Consider the following 22,834-nt stretch of genomic DNA (forward strand, 5'->3'; position numbering starts at 1 on the left):
AATTCTTTTTGCCCAATTGATCGTGAGCCCGGCAGCCACTGAGCAGCGCCAGATCGACGTTGCTCTATCACCTTATTGTTGAACGCCAAACAAGGGTAGCAACAACTCCCATCTTTTAACGTCTTTTGGTATGACGCGGCCGGGGTTCGAACCCACGACCTCCCGGTCATACATATTGTATGTTGTACCATGAATAACAGTTTGTAAAATAATAATTTACAGTTTAGTTTTCAAAGTCCTTATAAAAAGAATGGGCTGGAATTTAGATATACTGTATTGCGCAATAATTGTGCAGTAAGAGAGATGTGGTGATACACAGAAAGTGTTAAAGGGATATAGAGTGTACAAATACCGCAACAACTATTTTTTAAATGTTGCGGTGTTTGCGAAGGAGGTAATCAAGACCGGAAATGGGCGGTTTTGCCTTACAGTTGGGCTGCACAAATAAATACCTCCGTCCTTCGGTTCCTACTGTATTGCGCATAATCTCACGTGCAGCTAACTTACGACCGTGCAGAGAGGCACAGAAAGCAGTCGAAGTGTTAACTCGTATCATGCCACAGGGCTAATCCCCATTATGCCAAGCCCCAAATCCCTCCGTGCCAAGTTTATCTTGAGATAATCTGATTAACGAGATGGTTTTATGGATAGCGAGTGCACAACACACAGCACAGTCCAATGAGCATGAACAATAACCGTTATTACGAATGCGTGCTTGCACGCACAAGGCACTGAAGTAATGGCCTTCTTGCCTGTACAAAGCACTATAGTCGGTAGCGTGCATGAAGCCTCATGGCATGCTATGAGTTAACTGGCAGAGTTAACGTGTTAATGCGATAGATGACGTTGCGTGAATGTTTCGAGTCAATATATGTCATTAGAAAGACTTTCTCTCCTACCGATCCCTCGCTTTGAATGTTAACGACGTGATTTTATTCCCAAAGTAAGGCTTTTGCTGAGCGTGGCTGGTGACCTATAACAAATGTCATGTGCCTAGAGACTTTAAAACGTTTTCTAGAAAAACTGTCCGCGAGACAATTGTGTAGTCTGTTGTTAAGCCCCACTCGGTAGTGGGAAGGATTTTGAGTAATTAAAGAACCTTTCTTTGTATGTTTGACTCTGAACAAATGTTGGAAAATTACATCAAAAGTTGCATTTTGGGATCTTTTTCCCTTTGGTTAAACAAATTATTCCATTGAAAATACGACTTTGAAGAAATGTCAAGTAGATTGCATTTGATTATATTGTCGTAAAACGAACGTAGCCAAAAACGCATGGTCAAATTAATGTTGATTAGTTAAACAATTTTCCCTGACTTCTACCAAAACAAAACCACACAATCACAATGGAATTAGAATATCATCAAAAAGTTGTCTCGAGTCTAGCTAATTCGTCACGCAGACTGTGGATCACAAGGTTCGCGGTTCGACATTAATGTACGTTTGCCATTCTCCACCCAGATGAAGTAAATGGGCACATGGTAGGAAGAACCTCCTTGCTCGAGACTGAAGTGTCAAATGAAACATTTCCTTAATTTTATCAAATTTATGGCAAAGATCCTTGTTTAATAAGTTGCATTTTATGATTGAATATTTTATTTTCCTGTTCAAATAATCATATAGCACTTCACACTATGGCTATTGAAATAAAGTAATTTGAAACAGAACAATTAAAAACTTTGTAACATAGTACTTAATCAAGAGTTATGCATACAATTTAGTTACATTTCGAAAATGGCTTACTAGAGCCTGCACCTGGAGACTAGCACATGCTCGACAGGAAGGAGTAGCCAGCAATGCAAATAACGACTGGTTTGAGACTAGATGCTCTCGATGTAAATATGTGAATGGAGCGTGACGTGACATTTCTCAACGAAATGCTATCTGACCGATCTATGCATGTTAGATTGACTCGCCAAACCTAGTTTGGCAGCCATTAGGAGGCTGCTTCAAAGTAGCTCTTTTTTAAAGAAAAGACCGGAAATGACGTTTGATGTGAACTTTGCGCAGCGATACGCACAAAGTCTACCGGGGTTACCTTGAGTATAGATGCTAAAGTTGTTTCGTTCTCCCACTCTGAAGTAAACTGTCATAATGTCACTATCAAAGGTTGCTTACGTAGGATCTAGCATGAGGCGGGAATATTGACGTTCTGAATTAAGTAAGTTTTACTGAATTGCACCAAGTATATTGAAGTTCATGAAGCACTGATTCAAGAACAGGATGTACGCTACCATATGGAAAGCAGATTATGGCATAATGAAGGCTCTATACAATCTTCGGAAAAATGGAAAGCGTTTTTCTTTATTATTCAATGATGAACAAATTAGAAGAATTGCTATCTTTTTTTATCCCGTCCGTCTTCCGGGAGCATCAAAATGTTCCTTTAGGCAAAAGTAACACATACAAGATCGATTATATTAAGTTCCAAACATGTTCACGGTTCCACCTGCAAAAAATAGATCACGTGACGTTGTATTAGTTTGTAATTGGCAGAAGGGAATCTTCACAATCATTGCATACGTTCAACATAGACAGACGGCAATCGCATAAAGATAGACAAATGTACTTTTATTAGATCATATTCTACAAAATGTTCGCTTTAACTTTGTCAAGTTTTACTTAAAACATTGTTATTGTTCATGCTCTCATTTTAAATGGTTTTTGTTTCTTCGATTCTGTTTCCCTGTATGATTTATTACAAGTATTACTCTAGTGTTACTGTATAAGTAATTATATTTATGACCCTGCCTCTTGTCAATTGATTGGTTAAAATTTATATTTTTCTGGCAGAGAACCTGGTAATTCAATGTAACTTTTTTTGATTACCATCTACTTAAAACAAATGACTTTGAAGCCACGGATTTGATTTGTATGACAAGCCCCTTTCTGCTAGAACAATTCCAACTCTAAATATATTAAAGATTCATCTGAAAATGAAATCATTGATGTTAAAACAAATTCAAATGCACTAAACCGATATGGAGATTGATCAGTTTAATCCACATATCATAAGAAACCTAATACTTTACAATGTTTCACCATAACGTTTTATTTTTGACTTATTAATTTATACCGGAGTCGTTCCATTCAAATTGAAAATTACCTGTCCATAAATGCGAACATGTATACTTCCAAGTTTTTCAATAATCTTTGAAAGACTTATCTAATAAGACTACCTGTGCACACAAAGAGAGAGCTAACTGAGAAGCTCTTTTCCTAAGTGTGTGACATTTACCATCATTGCGAACCAACGTTAAGCATCCATCGCTTGTCTTCCCCCCAGGAGTCAGTAGACTAATAGTCATCGTTTAGACTGCTATAATTCATGGTCCAGTGACACGAAAATCGTCTACCTATACTATAGTTCATGAAACTTCCCCTTATGAATTTCGTATTAAAGTCGTAATGTAGCAAGTTTGGGCTGCGTTTCTAACATAAAATCGATACAGAAACAGGGTCATATTGTAATATCATCTTCAGATGGGACGGAAATCGTATAACTGGACAGAGCATATTTTCATCGCGCACTGAAGAATGGCCAATTTCATGTCAAATAACCTTTTCATTTTGGTTGACTTATATGAGGTTTCCTAATACTTTGTTGTGAACCAGTCACTACGCGTCTTTCGATAAACACTAATTATTAATACACTGTTACCCATAACGTTGGAATATTGTTTTCTTCCCTGTTTTCATGAAATGATTTTGCCAATATGATTTATTCTCACTACAACTGAGAATTAATTTTTGAATCTTCACTATGAAACTTAAGATTTCCCAATTGCGTTCTGAGAAGTTATAAACTTTTTTTATTAAAAATAAATTATTCATTAAAAGAGTTAATACAAAACATTAGTCCATTTTTTAGACAACGGTGTAAACAACTTTTCTTTTCACCAGTTTCATATAAATGTTGTCTAGTCTGAACGGTCTGTAGTCGTGGCATTTAGCTATCCCATTGGATTCACGGTAAGGTTTTCTGACGTAGAGAGCGTTCTAGAACTAAGATATGGTTTATTGCTGTTGATACCTATGAATAATAGATCACTGCATCTTTAGATCAATCATTCATTTTGCTAGGGGTTCGCAAGTTGAATAATAACATTTTGCCCTCTCTCCTGGCTACATGCAACGGGTGTAATGTCTAACTGTCAGTAAGTAGATTCCTAAATGTCTGACAAATACTATTAATCTGCATAGGACTATATTTCAATCAGGTAGCTCATATCTTGTTCAAAGTTGATTTACATAATATCTTTGCTAGATGATAAAAGTTTGGAGTGATTTTAATTTGAGTTTGATGTCTAATAGGGTATAGGAAATGAAATTGGAAGTAATTGATTTCACCAGGCATGATATTTAGTGGACATATTAATGTAGCGTTCTGAATTATCTGAAATGAGATATCCTTACCGATCAATCCATGCTTCGGAAATCATTACATTGGACCTAAATCCGGCATTCGAAATAAGCTACCAGTGATTTTTTAGTATAAACTTCGTGTCAGGACTCAGATGTCATAACTAATCCTATTTATTATTAATATAGTTTTGTTAATGACTATAAATTTACCACAATCCAAAATGTACAAAGTGAAATAAATAGAAAATAATGCATTTTTATATAAACAGAGTTTTGTTCAAACAATTATTTTTCTTAATTCCTACTAATAATCTATCCCTTTTTGATTATGCTGATGTTGTATATGATTCAGCAAAAAAAAAATTACACTGACCGTATAAAACAAATACAAAAGAGAGCCGGTCGCATTATTTCAAAATTTAATCCTTTCAATGGTATTTCTAATAATGTTATTCATCTTAAAATATGATGGAATTTCCTACAGTCCAGAAGTTGAATGCACTAAAATATGATATTCTACGAATCTTTGCAAAGTTTGGCTCAGTCTTATTTAAATAAAACCCTCAAATATTGTTATTACTCATACTTTATAAGATCTCAGGGAAAGCTACTACTACCAAAACTAAAGAGTGAGTGTTGTCGAAAAATGTGTTCATATCAAGGGTCACGTTAATTTAATGACCTTCCTATTTTTATTAAATTGTCAAATAACTGAAATAATTGTAGGCAAAGATTTGAATATAAGAACTTTAGCTTTCTTTGATATTTGAAGGTGTGTCACTTTTGTACCAATGTAGTTGGGAAGGGATGGGACAGGACAGGTTCCCTGCAATTTTAGATGTGTATTGTTTTTTTCTGGATGTCATTTCCATTTGATTATGTCTGGGCCCCAAGGAAGAACCGTTTTGTCATGTTAATACAGCTGAGTGAGGTATCCAGCCATTCACTATATTCTTGATATTAGCCATTCACTATATTCTTGATATATGTACGTTTATATTTTGCTGTATTGCTTTTCATATTGTAATTTGGAAAATGATTACCATACCATGAATACCATACCAAGGGACTTTAAGCATAATAAATGAGTACATGCAATGACTCAGTGGTAGAGCAGTAGTATTGTAGCAAATGGGATTTGAAACCAGGTGGATGCGCTTGTATCTTTTGGAAAGCCATGCATCTCCATTACCAGGTCCCTCGGAGATAACCTATAGCGGTCGGTCCCCTTTACGTAATACAGTCATACACATGCAATATTAGCAGTCCGGTAAGAAAGACCATTTACAGCCTCTAATACGAACAGAACAATTACATTAATAGAATGAGGAACCAAAAGGAGCAACCCAACCGTAATGTTGTTGAATAATTGTTATTATTTGTTTATGTTCATTTGTATAAACATACGTGTTGTTTTATACTGAAATTAAAACCAAGGCAAACCCCCAAAAGACCAAATGCAATAATATGAAGTGGTGAGAGACTCCAACCCCTATTATATCAACTTACATTAATTGAATGAATCACTGCACATCGTTAGAAGATAAAGGTTGGGTCTTTACTTCCGTGCTTTCAGCCCAGTGGCAGATTTAACAGATCATCAACGGCTCATGTTCACCATTTTAAAACATAAGTGATTATACAGTAGGTTTGCGGGTGCACCATGTGTGTGTGTGAGAGAGAGAGAGAGAGAGAGAGAGAGGGTAGAGGAGTCCTGAAAAGGACTCTGACTCGGTTATCTTTCTTGGGGGAGTATCTACATCACCATGCAAGCCGACACTTAAAAGCAGCAAAAGTGATATAGTTTTAGTACAACAATTCAAAGTGTTTGTTTCCCCTATTTGAGGTGTCAACGTCTTTCTCTCTCTCTCTCTCTCTCTCTCATTTTCTTCTCGTCACGGATTATAAAACGAAAGAAAGGCTTTAATGTGTAGACCAGTTTTGGAAACGCCCCCTCTCAACAAAATAAATGGAAGGTCGTATTACCGATCATGTGAACGAATATGTTTTTACTTATACGTGATGATATAAATTTTGACAGGGAAACCGCCTACTAATTGATGTATTTGGTAATTTCTTATATCTATCCAGGCTGGATAGCTATCGCGTAGTCCCATATACATTTTGTTTGGTACAGTTTGTGGTTACTTTATTAACACTGGGCCAAATTTCTTATCATTTTGATGATTCTAGAACCTTGCAGTACACACCAATACTTATATGCTAAATAATAAACTTTTCTGATCGATTCCATAACGTTTCTTTCATAATGCAATCGCATGACCAGAACTGGTCTATACCTTTAACAACTCTTGAATATTATTTTTCTCTGAAGCAAACTCTGCGACATGGATTCGACCCCGTTTTCGCCTCAGGAGTTTAGTCCTTGACACTTGATTAATAACCCTCTCCTCGAGGGGATTTACGATGATATATGATGAATGAAAGTCCAATTGCGATGACCATGATCTACGTGAATTCCCATGGTGCGTTATGGTCTATCATGAGCCCATTTCCTGAAGCTTAGCTTCCAAATTATTCATTGTAGTACGGTTCTTGTGGCGCTTTGCCTCTCGGCGCTCGGCTGTATACGCACAGAGACGACATCCTATAAGACACTGCTGCACCCATCGCTATCTTCAGTAGATAGTGTTTTAAACAAACAATACAAACAAATTATATTCTAAAAAAGGGTTCTTTAACAAAAAACACCCCCTAGACAAAATCAATTCAGGGAACTAATCAACATTTCCCAACTAGTAACCATTCACTCAGTCGATAACCGAAACGTGCCAATAGTAAAGAAGGCGGACAGGAAGAATATATAATATTTAGTTTAATTGACTTCATTGGTATTTAGCTCCCATCTTCCAGGGATTTCCGTTGTAGTTTAATCTTTCATATCCATCTTTATCTGTCCAATATGGGCCATAATATAAACTTAACAACACTACGAGCTCCCTATGCCTACTGATATGGTTGCAACGGTTGGCATAGGAATGTCGAACACAGTCAACACGAATGGTTTCACTTGAGATTGAAGCGGCTTACTTCAATTAAAGAGACACTATTAAATCAAAGTGACAGTCTTGTATGTAAGTGAATCATTCCCGGGCATAGTGTCTCATAAATCGACACCCTCGTGTCATCCGCACTCACCCGTATTAAGGCAGCTTGGTCATAGAGAAGATTTATTGGGCGCGTGGTCGTATAAATACCGAACATGAAGTCAGAGGCAAGATAATAAATCCAAACTTATTTGGAAGCGCATATTGACGTTATGTCATAATGCAAAATGAGCTATATCAGACCAGTGGTTGCTTTTAATATCTTTATTTGTATTTGTATTATTGTTTTTGTCATTATTATCATCATCATTATTATTATGATCTCCATTACTATCGTTATTATTATGTTTAATTCTTATTTTTTGTAGTTATTTTTATAATTTTGTTATATAATTTTAATTATTATTAGTATAATCATCATCATTATCATTACTATTTTTTATCTGGAATTTTTAACAATTGATGAATAATTGATTTTAGATCTTTGCTGTGACTTGTTATATTTATATGTTATATGACATTGATTGTTGTCATGTGCATTTTCTACTATTTAAGTTAGTATTGTCTGTTGGGAGCCAGGGGTGTACAAATAATCAAATAATTCCCCTGGCTCTCAACAGAGAGGTTAAATTATATTACATTATTATGTTATTTATGTTTTTTGTACTTACTGTCTATGATATGTTAATGTATTGTTATATTTATACAAATGTGAGCTGTAAAACGATTTCTATGCCTTCATTTTATTTTGTGCATGACAATAAAGAAATTCAATTCAAACTTCAAATTGTTATCATTGGAACTCGACTGATTGTGTACAATATAACGACGTGAAACATGAGTGCTTATAAATGTATCACCTTTTGCCAGAGGGTGGGAGAGTCATCTTTTGCACGAATAATAACTTGTTATTATTATTGAGCCAACTATTAAGCTGACAGGACGATCATTAACAAAACATTTTTCTAATGACAGCGTTGGTATTGCACTACAATTTCATAAAACAATTCCATGAAAGAAAATCTCCTCTATGACCCAACTTTCAACGACAGTTTCACATGCATTCGTTCAACAACCAGAAGAGCTTAAATGATCGACTTGTAAAGCTTCAGTTAATGGTTACCTTCGTTTTTCACCTTTGTTTCACTTTCTTATCCTAGTGGCTGAGTTTCACACCGCCATAGCTCGTACTCACATAGACTACTCACGCAGTTTACAGTCATTGGTAGAAACCTTCAAAGAAAAAACACTACTGGCCAAAGAGAGGTAAGCACATCTCTTTTCTATCAATATTTCAATATCCATAATGCTCCAACTTAGTACAGTGTTTTTCTTTATGGTTCAAAGAGTCTTCTTACGTATTCGTATATGTAATCTAATTGTTATATTTTGTATTATCATATCTCTTGTGATTTACATCTACATAGAAATATGTTTCTAAAGAAATGTTAACTAGGTTTTAAAAAAATACTTATTAATTTGAAGATGTATGCAAAAATTGAAAAAAAAACATTTAGAAAATGGTAACAACGTATTTTACTTTTTAAATGTTATAGAATACTTACAGCACGTACTATTTTACCAATATTAGATACTAGTTAAGTTAATTATCAGTAATTAATATGAAGATTACTAAAAGTATTGATTAATTATATTCCTGTATGTATTTTTAATTTGTAAACTGAATTATATGAGTCTCCTGACTTTTTATTTAGTATGTTTTTATTTACAATAAACAACATTTTGGACAGACATAGCGCATTGTTAATGTTCACAATTATTAGTAGTATTAATTTAAAAAAATGAATGTAAATGTGTTTCTTTTTGGTAGAAAGAGTTCATTCTTTTATTAGACATGTATTGATCAAACTGGAAAGTCACAGGGAGGGATCGGTAAAGTTATGGGAAGAAATATACATTATATATTAATAGTAAGCCAGATTGTCATTGCCATTTCAGGAAAAAAAATGTTTTAATTACTGTACTTTGAAATAAGCATTACTCTACCTCTTGAAATTTATTTGATATTTTTTTGTTGTTATATTTATTTTCTTATTTTGGCAGATGGAAAGAATGCACAAATCTCTTCACAGTCTGGGAAAATGTTTTACATGCGTATGGTTCGGCAGCTCAAGTACGTACAGTTATGATGTTTTTTGTGTATGCATGTATTTTGGGTTTATTCAACAATTGGTTGAAATAACAAACGGAAATTATATGTTGAATGGCATCATTTAATCCAGTGTTTTTGTATCGACTTTTGGCCATCGTATCTGTTTAATTTGGCACATTATGAAATATAATCTTTGATAAAATATTTATTAAATTACACTGGATGATTCATTTAGTTGTTTATTCATATATGTCGTTCATCTATTTCATTTGCGCACAAAGTCTATACTATTTATTACACAGATTATCGAAATAGGAGCAATAGGTACCCCGGAACGAATTACGTAAAGCGTAAAAGCATTTAAAGCGGCGGGATTCTAGCAGGATTAACTCATTATATGCCACATAAATAATCCCCCTGTTCCGCATTGTATTTATAATCGGATAAAAATACAACAGGTGCCAATATTTAAATGTTTCCAGTGCAAGATCAATCTTAACTGGGTTTTTTAGGGATCGAATCAAGACCCAATGGCCCGAATTCACAAAGCAAGGTTTGAGCTCAGACCAAGGTTTGAGGTCAAACCTCCTTTTGTGTCGCCAAACCTCCTTTTGTTATTTACAACAGGTTTTCTAAATAACAAAAGGAGGTTTGGCGAAACAAAAGGAGGTTTGAGCTCAAACCTTGGTCTGAGCTCAAACCTTGCTTTGTGAATTCGGGCCAATATGGCTAAATTTACAAAAGCCTTTAAGTCAATTGGTGCATATTGAATTTGTGCGAAATTGCGCGTGGGGCATATGAGCGACGAATAAAGCGACTGAAGGGTTGAAGGTTAAAGAGGTATTGTAACGAGGGGTTTGTATTACCATGTAAATGTTATTAGGGACTTTTAGATTTGCGTGGACTGATACGTGTGACGTCCATTGAAGGCAGTGCATTACAAGGACGTCGATCGTAGCATAGACCTATTGTCTTCGTGAGAATCTAAAAGTCCCTATTGTTACCTGTAGAACGTGCTAGGTCCGGAAACAAAGCTTTTACGAGTGTATACAAAATGGAACGGATGAATTCACCTATTTTATTTTCTTGTACAGGATCATAGTGACCTTGGTGAGGCTATAGAGGCGTCTGTCACCGATCAGCTGGTGGAGTCAGCGAAATACAAACAGCAACTTGTGAAGATGTTAGATGTGTATCATGATGATTATCTCAAACAATCCGAATCACTGGATGCCATCATTGACAAGGTAAAATTACATTTATATATGTGTATATGCCATACAAAATATCCCCCTGTGCCCCATTGTATTTAACATTTACTCAATGATTAAACATTATATAACAGTTTGCAGTGCAGAAAAGAAACCAATCATTCTTAAGAAAGATTCGATTAAGCTAATCGAGACCGAAGATTATTTTGAAAGCCATTGTCTTGCATTAAGCAAACTCTTCTGTCAATCGACACCTATTTTGTTCCTGTAAAAGTGCACGTGTGGCTCTTAAACAAGCCATTTATGTGTTTTCAGATATCTTTTCATATATTTCTTTGTATTATGAATATTTTATAAAACTGTTTTATCTTGAAGTGGAAATGGATGATGAAACGAAAATTAAATAAATCGTTGATGGCAACATTATCTAATTTAATAACTTTCATATCGGCATGCACTTCCATCTGCTCATTGTTTTATTTATAATACAGAGCGAAAAGGAATACATCGAGAGCTGGTCAAAAATGTCCAAAGATGGGATGAACAGTAAAAAGGTAGTTATTATTTTTCATCCTAATCCTACTGGAACTTGGTGGCCTTATTAAGCTTATAGGAAATTGAGAATTAAATTCAAGTCGTTTTACTGTTTACTTTGTTCTCAGATGTTATTTCGGTTTATATGCAAATTGTGTAACTATCCACCTTTTATTAATTGAATCAAACGGCTTTAACAAATGTTTGCCCCACTTAGAAAAATGGACAATTAAATAGCTGGTAATAAGGGATATATAATTATACAGGCATACATTTTAAACGAGAAATAGTGGACGAGTAGAAATAAACTATTTAGATCGACTTGTGAATGTATTAATCGGAGGTGCGCTAGCTTTTTTGTAGAACAAATGTAATGCGCCAGTGCCCTTTGTAAGGCATTAATCCTTATGACCAAGTCCCTCGGAGAGGACTTAAACATATCGATCACCTGGTTGCTCACTAACAAGCATACGCAGGCTCTCTAAGCAGTCAGGCAAAACAAACCAACATATCAAACCAGTTGCTCTCGAGAGCTTAAGTTATCTATTTTCAAAGGATTCTAGCGTTGGTCAACTGAAATGCCCATATCCATGATGATATTTTATTTGTTGTATATTTTGGTATACAGAATCACAATACGGCATTCTGCTACAATAGATTAAATGATTACGTTCTTCAGCTGACGACAGCAAACCAGTTCAATGTTTCTCTATCTACCGCAGTGCTTCCAAAAGTCAACTCTGTAAGTAGTCATTTTGTATTCATTTGTATTAAGCGCTATATAAAAAAATACATATTATTATTATTATTATTATGAGCACATAACTTGTAATATTTACTGCTGGGAGAATAACACAAATTTGATGAAACACAGAAATATCCTTAAATCAGTCATCTTTGGCAATCATCATAAATTCATTAGTAAATAGCGTATAGTTTCACGAAGCATGTTGTCAAATTGGTATGGCAAAATCTGAGGGAGAAGCGTGTGCACTAAGAGTGTTATTTGAACAGAAATATTTTTGAGATATGAATTCCATTACCTGCTGAAAAAAGCTTAGTCTGCTAGTTCATCCATTTAACTATTTGTAAATTAATTTAGTTATTTATTTATGTATTTAAAGTTTTAAATAGTAATATGAACGTGCATGAAATGCTTTGGTAATTTATGTGTTTCCTATTCACTTGCATTGCGAAGGAAAACGATTACTGTTTTCTAACAGCCGAAACTACTAAATATTCGCGTTACATTCCTAACTTTAAACGTGTACATTTATTGTAAAATTGCTTTGGAGACGGTGCTATTTTCCGTGTGGTCCAGTATGATTTTTTTCACAAATAGGCATAATATTGAAATAATAACATAAAGGAGGGAGAAAGTGCATTTGTATTATCATTATTATTCATCATGAAAATTATGATAGTAATAGTATATCTGTAAAGCGCTTAGAGACATTTGTATTCAGCGCTATATAGTAGTAGTAGTAGTAGTATTATCATTATTATGATCGTAACTATTATCAATACTATTAATTGTATTACTGTTATTATTTGTAGTACTATCATTTTTATCATTATCGTTGCTGAAGTTGTTATTGTTATTACTATTTTGTATTCCAGGATGCAGATCTCATACGTCACGAAATATCAGAATCAGGAATATCAGGTTTATCATGGCACTCCAAAATCCTTATATCAAAGGTAATTATAAAGTAGTTTAGGATGGCGTCACATCATAACTAATGAAAACAGACAGTGTTGATGAAGGCAAACTTTATTTTGACATGTAATCTACTTAGCGGTACAGTTCCAACAAATATTATTCACTTCTTTCATAACATTCAATATAGGTATATTGCTAAAACGTGATCCAAGAGTAATCGATCATTGTATGTTGTATTGAAAACAATCTGTGTAAATCCATTTTTTTTAATTTTACTTTGTGCATTTTGGCACGTGTGGCAAAGAAAGGGTAAAAGTATACCAATCACCATTAGACGTGAGGGGTTCCATGTCGCTACACTGTTTTTGAAATATGAGCTTGAAATATTACTTTTGCAAAGAGATGTGGCAGTCTCAAAACTATGTTAGTATATACAAAATAATGACTCGTTGCCTAGATTGGTCGTTGCTCGGCGCACGGAACCCACGCTGGACTTATCTTCCGTGCGCTTTTATGTTGGTGGTCTTAGCCTTTAGTTTCTTTATACGCTTTAGCCTTTAACGCAGAGGAAGTGTTGTTTTTATGCGGTTGATTTTATGCATTCTAGGTTTACAAATATTATCTATTTCATGTGATTAGTACACTTTAAAAATGTGCGTGACTTTGAAAACGAAAGTTGATCACAATTTATCCTTTTTACCGTACACGTTTTTATTTTTCGCAAGTTATCGGATCAGATTCGGAAACTTGAGGTCATCTCGAAGAGGTCAGCATCCGAGAAGCCGAAGGGTAACCCCGAGTCCTTTGAAGCAAAGCAATATTCCTTCAGCAAACCCCAGCCAACAGCCGGAGGGGTAAGAAAAACAACATACATGTTTGGACGAATCGATATTTTCATCATCATCACCATCATGTGACGTCAGCTGTCGAGATGGAGATCACTCTTTGACGCCACTGGCTCATTTCAATCATGAATTTATCATGAATCTTTTCTTACTTAGGACAAATATTACGAGAAATTATGTCCATGAAAGAGGATGGCCCCTTTTGGGGCCAGGCAATCGATATGCAGTAGGCAAAATGCATCAGGGCTTCGGATCGGATAGGGGAGTGAGATTAAAACATCTCCCCCCCCCCCCGTGTGTAAGTCCTAACATAGAAAAGGAAGAAACTAAATAGAAAAAAGACAAATGAACAGAAGGAGGAGAAGAAGAAAGAGAAGGAGAAGGATGAAGAGAAGATGAGAGGAAGATGAATCATAAAGAAGAAGTAGAAGAAGGAGGAGAAGAAGAAGATAAATGTATACACAAAAAGGATAAGAGCCACCGGCTTATGTCTCGGCCTATAGATTAGCGAATACACTGTGTCATGCTTCGTCGGTTCTCGTTATCTTTGATTTAGTCAATTTGTATTTCTCCTTCTTCTTACTGTATGATAACTTGATACATCCATTTCATAAACAGCTGTTCTTATGATCTTTACCCCTCAATCTTTCACTAGGATTTTGCTTTAAATAAACTGGTGCTTAACTCTGCCACTGAGGGCGTCTTAAAAGAAAAGTATGACTCACTCGCCAAAGAGGTGATTATGATTGTTTGTTTGTTTTCTGTTATTTTGTTGTTTTTCGTATTTCAAACTGACCGAACAATAAAGTAATGATCACTTCTCCTTGTTGCGTGATAGTATTAGTTGGTTAAGTATGACAGCTGACTTGCAAATATAATCAATTTTATATTTCAAATGAAATACCATCGATACGTTTCATGGCGGGGATACTGAAACATAGGTAACATTCTGAGAGCTTTACCAATGGTACAACCCAAGCAACATGTTTTACAACTTTATAATAAAGCTCAAATGACCCCAAAACAGAACATCAATTAAAAACAAATTCGCAATATGAATTTAAAATAAACATGCATGGATTGGTTATGTACATGATCCTGCGTGCAACATTTGTAACAAGCCATTTATATTTTGTCATGTCTGTATTTTGAACATTATATAATCGTATCGTTTTAATAAGGACGAAATGATTTGAAAATGATACGAAAAAGGAAAGTAGATAGCAGTCAAAACGAAGAAGCCCTTGTCATTGCTTGATCCAAATCATGGAAGTTTAACTTCGGAATCTGATTTGTCTTTCTTTCATTTTCAGATCCAAACATTGGAGACGGAAATAAATGTCGTCAAAGACCAGACCAACAGGTTAAAGAGGCAATATGAAAGGTATTATAATCACGTGTAGTACGGGTCTGAGCAGTAGATCGGTGTATGCATGTGCAATGGTGGCAAACAGATGTATTACATAATCAGCATCCAATACAAAAGTAACACCAAACCATTACTTCCACTAAACAAAGTACGAAGGAATCGATCATGAGCAGTGTACCCACTACCCAGTGACACATCATTACAAAAGAAATTCTACTTGACTCTATCGTCGCCCCCATTCCAAATAAATACGTACAATAGTGTATTAAGATGTATCAATTAGATTGGAATCTTGATACATACAACAGAAAACAAGTAAAGTAACTTTGGCAATAGTAGGGTCTGAACAACACGAATCTTTCTAATAATCGATATTAGAAATATTGCCAACAATTCAAGAAATTTCAATTTGCTTTATTTGAAGTTTATGAGTAAGATCATACACCGAAGGCCCCTTTCATAGAAAGCATGAATTGGGAATCATATTTTATTACCAATCGATATTTCTTCTGATTTCAATAAATTATATCAAAAACCAAAACAAGTTGCAAATTGGTGTAGTATTTCATAAAGATTAACAAATGAATTTAAGAAGCCATCAAGAAAACACAAAGAATCACCAGCCAACGATGTCATGCTGAATTCTCTTTCTTGGATAGGGATACTTATTATTATGCTGTCTTACTGCAAGAACCATTGTTTCCAATACCAAAAGAAACAGAAATGGGATAACACCGAAATATTCCTCTTCCCATATGTATGGGTTTTGTTAATATATCCATTATCAACTACATCACATTTCATTGAAGAAGAAAAAATATCGCATAAATGTTACCAATAAAGGTACCTCCAAAGTTAAACAGTTTTAGAACCTCTCAAAGAAATCCCTGGTTATCCATTTTCGGGTTGGAGTTTGTATTTTGTATTTGTTTGTTTGTTTGTTAGCATCAAGTCGAATCAATCAAGTAAAGCACACGAAACGTTACTGGAGATTCACAAGTTACGCAATGGCAACAGACAGAACGAGACGAATCTCGCCTGCAAGAGAGCCCAGGTATGTGTCTCCTTTCGTCTCCTTTCGTAGGATAGTTGTCCCAAGGGTAGTTATCCTAGAGGATGGTTGTCGTAGGGAATAGTTGTCCGGGGTAAGTTGTCCGGAGGGTAGTTGTTCTAGGGAATAGTTGTCCAGGGGATAGTTGTCCGGGGTAGTTTTTCTAGGGAATTGTTTTCCAGGGATAGTTGTCCGGGGGTAGTTGTTCTAGGCAATAATTGTCCAGGGGGTAGTTGTCTGGGGGTAGCTGTCCCGGAGGTCATCCTTGAGGGTGGTTGCATTTAGGTGGTAGTTGCCCTAGGGGGTAGTTGACTGGGGTGGTTAACCGGGGGGTGGGTGTTCAGAGGGTACATGTCCTAGAACCGTCTCCTTCTTGTCATCTTCAGATCGGTTAGTTACTTCGAATCATCGGGTCATCGCGTCTGGTCTGGTAGTCGCGTTTCACGACTTTTCGTGAAACATGCATAAGCGGAAGATTATGTGAAGATGCAGTTTAAGGACACGTCCTTTCGTAGTTTTGCCGTAGGGTTTTCACAAAGGTAGCGCCAACACCCGACCCGTTGCGATGTCCCATGATTCGGAGTAAGCCCTTCACATCGTGTACAGGGCTTTGAGCTAAAAAAAACAAAACAACAAAAATAGTGTCAACATTGACCATTGTTCACTGCCAATTAAATACATTATTTTTCAGGTAATTTGTTAGTGACAGGTTTTAAAAAACAGAGCCCTGATATTAGTCAGGATCAATCGGGGGCGGAAAAAACAATCTTCCAGCAAATATGACAATCAAGAGATAAAGAAGGGATATTACAATGTCCAAGTCTTGAATTCACGAAACAAACAATCTGGAATGCAAACAGAAATGAAAGAAAGAAAGAAAGGGTTATAATTACAGCCTTTTCACACACAGCTAAAATTCTATAAACATGATTAGTATAAACGTGTTTGAAACGTGTTTAAACTAATCACGAGCCTTTCACACACAGAAATTTCGATGCGATCGTTAATAGTTTCGTGATTAACTACTGCTCGTAAAATGCGCAGTAGTGCCATTGCGCATTGAAGGTCATGTCATATCAATCAAAGCGCACGCTCCATCCAGTTTAAACACATTTAAACACGAATTTCCTTTCACACACAAAATGTCAAGCTCTCTAGATACGAACTTCGTATCTGCAGCCTGCTTTTAGGCAGCCTTTTCACACACAGCTAAAATTCATCGTATCTAGAGATGATTAGAATCACCCAACAGTTTTAAACATGTTTATAGACAAAATTTCCCAGTGTGAACATCGTTTATACGATGTTGGGATAGATACGAAGTCGCGATCCATACGCCGCTAAAAGCAGGCTGCAGATACGAAGTTCGTATCTAGAGAGCTTGACATTTTGTGTGTGAAAGGAAATTCGTGTTTAAACGTGTTTAAACTGGATGGAGCGTGCGCTTTGATTGACATGACACGACCTTCAATGCGCAATGGCACTACTGCGCATTTTACGAGCAGTAGTTAATCACGAAACTATTAACGATCGCAACGAAATTTCTGTGTGTGAAAGGCTCGTGATTAGTTTAAACACGTTCGAAACACGTTTATACTAGTCATGTTTATAGAATTTTAGCTGTGTGTGAAAAGGCTGCTAGGGGCGTATGGATCGCGACTTCGTATCTACCCCAACATCGTATAAACGATGTTCACACTGGGAAATTTTGTCTATAAACATGTTTAAAACTGTTGAGTGATTCTAATCATCTCTAGATACGATGAATTTTAGCTGTGTGTGAAAAGGCTGTTAGTAGTTTTGTTACCGTTTGCTCTTGGTGTGTATAGTACAGGTATAATCTTGCGAATTGGAAATAAATCAGCCGGTATTACCTCTAAAACCAATTAGTCGTACCATTCTGACCTCTTTCTTTCGAACATTGCTGAAAGAGGCTGCTTACGCATCAATACTAATCCATCTGTTATGCGAAAAGTGGAATGAATCACTAGTTAATTAATAGCATTCTTACTATCATATTTAAATAATACTCCACGTCTCAAAATTTAAGGTGGATGAATAAAATTAGCAATTTCAGATTTAACCTTGATCTGGTTTGAACATTTCCATAAACATGTATAAATATGTATTTCCAACTAAATTACTGCTAATTGTTTCATATTGTTTTACAAAAAGACAAATCTTATTTAATGATTTTGTTTTCATTTCCTTGCTCAAGCTTCTGTTATTTTCACCCGACTGGTTCAAGACTCGTCTAAGCAATGGTCATACTGTCATGGCTTCTCCCGAGAGACGGGCTTCTGAATCAGGCGATTCCATTCGAGAAATGGGGGTGTCAAGTAATGGCTCAATCAACTCAAAGTCGCACGTCTTCCAGGAATATAACTTTATCAAACCAACATTTTGTGACGATTGTAAGGGCATGCTGAAAGGTGAGACGTTAGTGGTACACCAGTCAATAGACAGACAGTGTGCGAGTTGCTTCGCCAAAATAGCCCTCGATGAGATAATGTCGCACAAATAATCTTCCAGTGCCATTTTGCATTTTACCATTTAAAAGATGATACCAAATATTTCAAGGTTCCTGATTTAATTAAATTTTCAAAGCGATTGTGTAGGAAATTGTAACGAAAACACCATTAATTCCGTTAATGGATACATATTGTTTTGTGCACAATTGCGCGTGTGGCAAACGGACAACCGCTGATAGATGCAAAGAAAGCATCCTACGTGTTTTCAAGTTTGTAAGTGACGGTTGAAGTACCTTACGAAATTTGCAAAAATATAATAATGAGATACATTTTATAGTTCCTATCGAGGAGAGGGGGCCTATCTTGTTTTTGTTTTTCATTCTTGAATTTAAAACCGATCTAAACATTGTATCATAAACTTAAATTTGTATATTCATTGTTGTTAGCGGATTACAGGATCATCTTATCGGAAGCTTGTTGTTAACCACATTTCCAATAGTATTTCAATCTGGACAGCAGAAATCCAGATTTACACCAAAATTGATTAATTTTCAGGTTCTGGGTTTCTCTTTTACTTTTCTTCAAGGCTATGTGAAAGATACCAGTAGCCAGAATCAATTTATTGTTACCCTTTCAGTGATGGTTCTGCTTAATCTTAAATAAGTTAATGAATTGTAAAATTATCAATTAATAAATTACACATGAATTGTTAATGCATTACAGAAGCCACAAATAATAAAACAGGCATTCAATCATTTGTTTTGGTAATTTTATTTTTATTTGTAAGGCAAGACATTCAGTATTTAAAAAAATGCTTAGTACAAATAACATGATAATTTCAGAAATACAAACAAAAAAAGAAAATTACAAGACATATGGCTCTTATTAATATAGTAACATTGATGGGATATGATAAATGCTACATAATAATAAAATGATAATATTTAATTAATATTTTTATATCTATCTAAGCGTTATACCAAACAACAGAGAACTAAATGGTATAAGCGTTTTATTGTTTAGCTTTTTGTTGAATTGTATCTTGTTTTGTTTGGTCTAGCTTCATGTTTCGTTCTGTTCATATTTAGTCTTCCTTAATTTCTCGTTATGTTTGTATTATGTTTTGCTTTAATTTGCTTTATTCAGTTGTTTTTTCTTCTGTTCTTGCTGTACGAAGTATAGACCGTCTTTTCTCTCTTTAATCTCCAGGTATTATGAGACAAGGTCTACGATGTAAAGTATGTAAGGCCAACGTTCATCACAGATGCATGGAATCCGTCTCATCATGTTCCGGTCCTGCAACAGTAAATATCTTTCTTTTTATTTCATTCTAAAGGATCGAGTCATTTTTTTTATAGAATTAAAAGTTCGATACGTCTTAAAATCTTAAAGATTTGGAACAATTTATAAATTGGGGGTTCTTCTGAATATCTGTAAAGTTGGTCAGTTTTGTTTTTAATAATTATGTTTATTCATATCAATTTCCTAATCTCATAGCAATGGTATTGCTATACCAAAGAGAGTTTATAATGTAACATTTACCATACCAAAACATTAAGAGTTAAGTTTCTAAATGTGTATTCCCCCCAAAAGGCGTTCAATTATCGTGCTTGGTGGATGGGCTTTCCACAGGCACGATTTTTTTCTTCAATCTTATTGACTAATTTCAATTTGTGTTACTTGAAGGTCAGTCGTCATAGCTTTTTGTATTTAGCTTTTCATATGGTTAGTACTATTTTCGTTCATAATACAATTCATGTTCTTTGTCTTTCCAGTTTGATAATCCAAGGCGGATTTCTAGGCGTTTTAACTTTCGGGATCCCGGTTCCTGGGTATTCTTGCAATTATTCTCCAAAACTTGTTTTTCTTTCTCTTGCTATAACATTGTGTTTTTCCTCTAAACAAACAATAACTGTTTAAGATTCATTGCGATCTTACAAATGTGACAGGGGCAGCGTGTCACAAAACCATCGCAGGTACAACTTCCCCGACATCCTAAGTTCACACGCATCTCATTGGGATGCCTTTGAACTTGTGCTTGATTTCGTGAAAAGATGACCTGCTTTATTTTAATGCGCTTTTGAAGCAATTAAAATCTACATTGATTTGAAATGGATAAATTGCGTGTATGTTTTGAATAGACAATCAAATCAATCACAAGGTTTTTCTTAAAAGTCAACTCAAAGAGAAATGACAATAATCTGATTGTGTAACCACTGGTAATATGTCGTTAAATAAGATGGTATATTCCAACCTTGGCGCGCGGTGTCGCTGAAAAATGACATCACTCTGGAACTCTGAATTGATCGGTATCTATTTAAATTGACCTCTGCATGTAGCAGTCAATATTTGAAGTAAAATGTTCTCAAATTTAAAAGAATGATATACTGGGCTTTTGAAGTTACCTTTGGTTGATTTCTTGAAAGTATTTGCAATCATAGTTTCCAATGATAATTTAATTTGACATTGAATTATTGATTTATAATCATGACCGTATCCTGGAGCTAACTTTAATAACGAACTTATATATCAGCACTTGTGTACAAAATTTAATAATACCCTTGTTGTATTTACCTCAAGAAATAACAGCTATTCGTTTAGTATAGGGTACTATTGTGATTCCTGAATCATGATCTGCCGTCATATCAGGAGGCTAATGTCGTTCTATTGGGTCTTCGCGTCTTGTGGTTACACGAAGTTTAATAAATAATCAAGCCCTAATTCCCAAAGGGTCGGGTATTACCTTTCGTGAATTCGAAAACAAAACGTTCAACCCATAGTTGAATAGAAGTTTAAGCCCAGCGTCAGGGTTAGATTTGGGGTTAAGTGTTTTTAAAGTAAAAACGCAACAATTGTTGATAGTATGTGTTTTATGTTTTATCAGTTGTATTTCTGTAGAGGTTTGTAGCGATGACACTGTGTTTTATCTTGTTATTCACATTACAGCAAGAATCTCGTAGCGTGAAGAAGATGTTTGTTCGACAAATGAGTGTGCGAGAGATACGCAATCTGGTACTGGGAAATCTTAATTTTGTTTCCTTTTTTCTCGAAAGCTTTTCTGTCTTCTAGCATCCGCCTTCATTTCGCTGCATGATACAATGGGAATGCAGAAACCATTGAACATGCATATGTTTATAGCCCTACTTCTATCTTTGTCCCTGTACCCCTCCCCCATCCCTTGTCTTCCATTAAAGGCCATGCTTACACATATATTTAATATAATACAGTCAAACCTTTATCAATGGCCATCTCTAAATAAAGGCAACCTGTCTATACTGGCCATGCATTTTGTTTTCCTTGGTATGGAAATACGCATTGTAGAACGTGTCTAGAAAGGCCACCCGTCTAAAGTGTTTTCTTCCTCTGTTTCTCTTGAAGGCGTCAATAGACATGTTTGACTGTATTTTTCGATTGTAAATATTTTAGCCCTATGCGTTCCCTCACCTAAAAAGAAGAAACAGAAAAGTGTATAGACAAAGCATGTGCTCAGACATAGAATTTGCTTCGGAAATATTATTGCGTGTGCTCAAATAGAAGTAAATCGCATGATCATTATGTAGTGACATATTTTAAATAGGTTCTAAAAGCCCGTCGCTTTCCCATCCTTCTTTTTCCAAAAGTTCATATATCTTTGTTGCATGCCCCTCTTATTCCGTAATAGACGCAGAATAGTATTAAAAATGGACAAATGTGTTTTTCATAGATCATGATGTAAAAAAGCTGGTACATTGAAAAGCAATCACTGTTAATGCTTCCTTCAATTATTTGTTATGGAAAAAGAGAGAGATAATTAATTTGTATTCATCGGTATAGCACTTTGGTCTAGTTTGTCGTTGAAAAGAAAAAGAAAACAATTTCCATTTGGATATTCAAGAACCATTATGCGTACCATGCGGTTTATCGCAATCCCCAACGCCCTTTTCTGGTTTCTTACCAAAAAATACAAACAAAAAGGTATATCAGCGGTAAATCAATTCATTTTATATTTTCAAAATTGAACACAGAAGTTCTAAATAGGTAGAACAATGGCCTTATACATCAGTCATACCAACGATACCGACACCGGACCTACACAAGACCGAACAAAAAAATTACACTACTCCGAAATCCAAACAATCGATCAGTTTAGAATCAATGTGAAATAC

The 22,834-nt window shown here is 35.3% G+C and overlaps 1 protein-coding gene across 1 annotated transcript in view; it reads left to right on the forward strand.

Annotated features, from left to right (window-relative positions):
* Positions 1-22,834, forward strand: part of LOC105446150 — a 108,223-nt gene that overhangs the window by 73,428 nt on the left and 11,961 nt on the right. The window contains exons 2-13 of the mRNA XM_011682583.2: positions 8,593-8,698; positions 9,497-9,566; positions 10,640-10,792; positions 11,248-11,310; positions 11,919-12,032; positions 12,911-12,991; positions 13,679-13,807; positions 14,454-14,534; positions 15,112-15,182; positions 16,113-16,221; positions 18,437-18,650; positions 19,899-19,993. Coding sequence (XP_011680885.1) covers positions 8,593-8,698; positions 9,497-9,566; positions 10,640-10,792; positions 11,248-11,310; positions 11,919-12,032; positions 12,911-12,991; positions 13,679-13,807; positions 14,454-14,534; positions 15,112-15,182; positions 16,113-16,221; positions 18,437-18,650; positions 19,899-19,993 — 1,286 coding nt within the window. The remainder of the gene's footprint in view (positions 1-8,592; positions 8,699-9,496; positions 9,567-10,639; positions 10,793-11,247; positions 11,311-11,918; positions 12,033-12,910; positions 12,992-13,678; positions 13,808-14,453; positions 14,535-15,111; positions 15,183-16,112; positions 16,222-18,436; positions 18,651-19,898; positions 19,994-22,834) is intronic.

This window comes from Strongylocentrotus purpuratus, unplaced genomic scaffold (assembly GCF_000002235.5).
Source record: "Strongylocentrotus purpuratus isolate Spur 01 unplaced genomic scaffold, Spur_5.0 spur5_scaffold_20, whole genome shotgun sequence".
Taxonomy (NCBI): domain Eukaryota; kingdom Metazoa; phylum Echinodermata; class Echinoidea; order Camarodonta; family Strongylocentrotidae; genus Strongylocentrotus; species Strongylocentrotus purpuratus.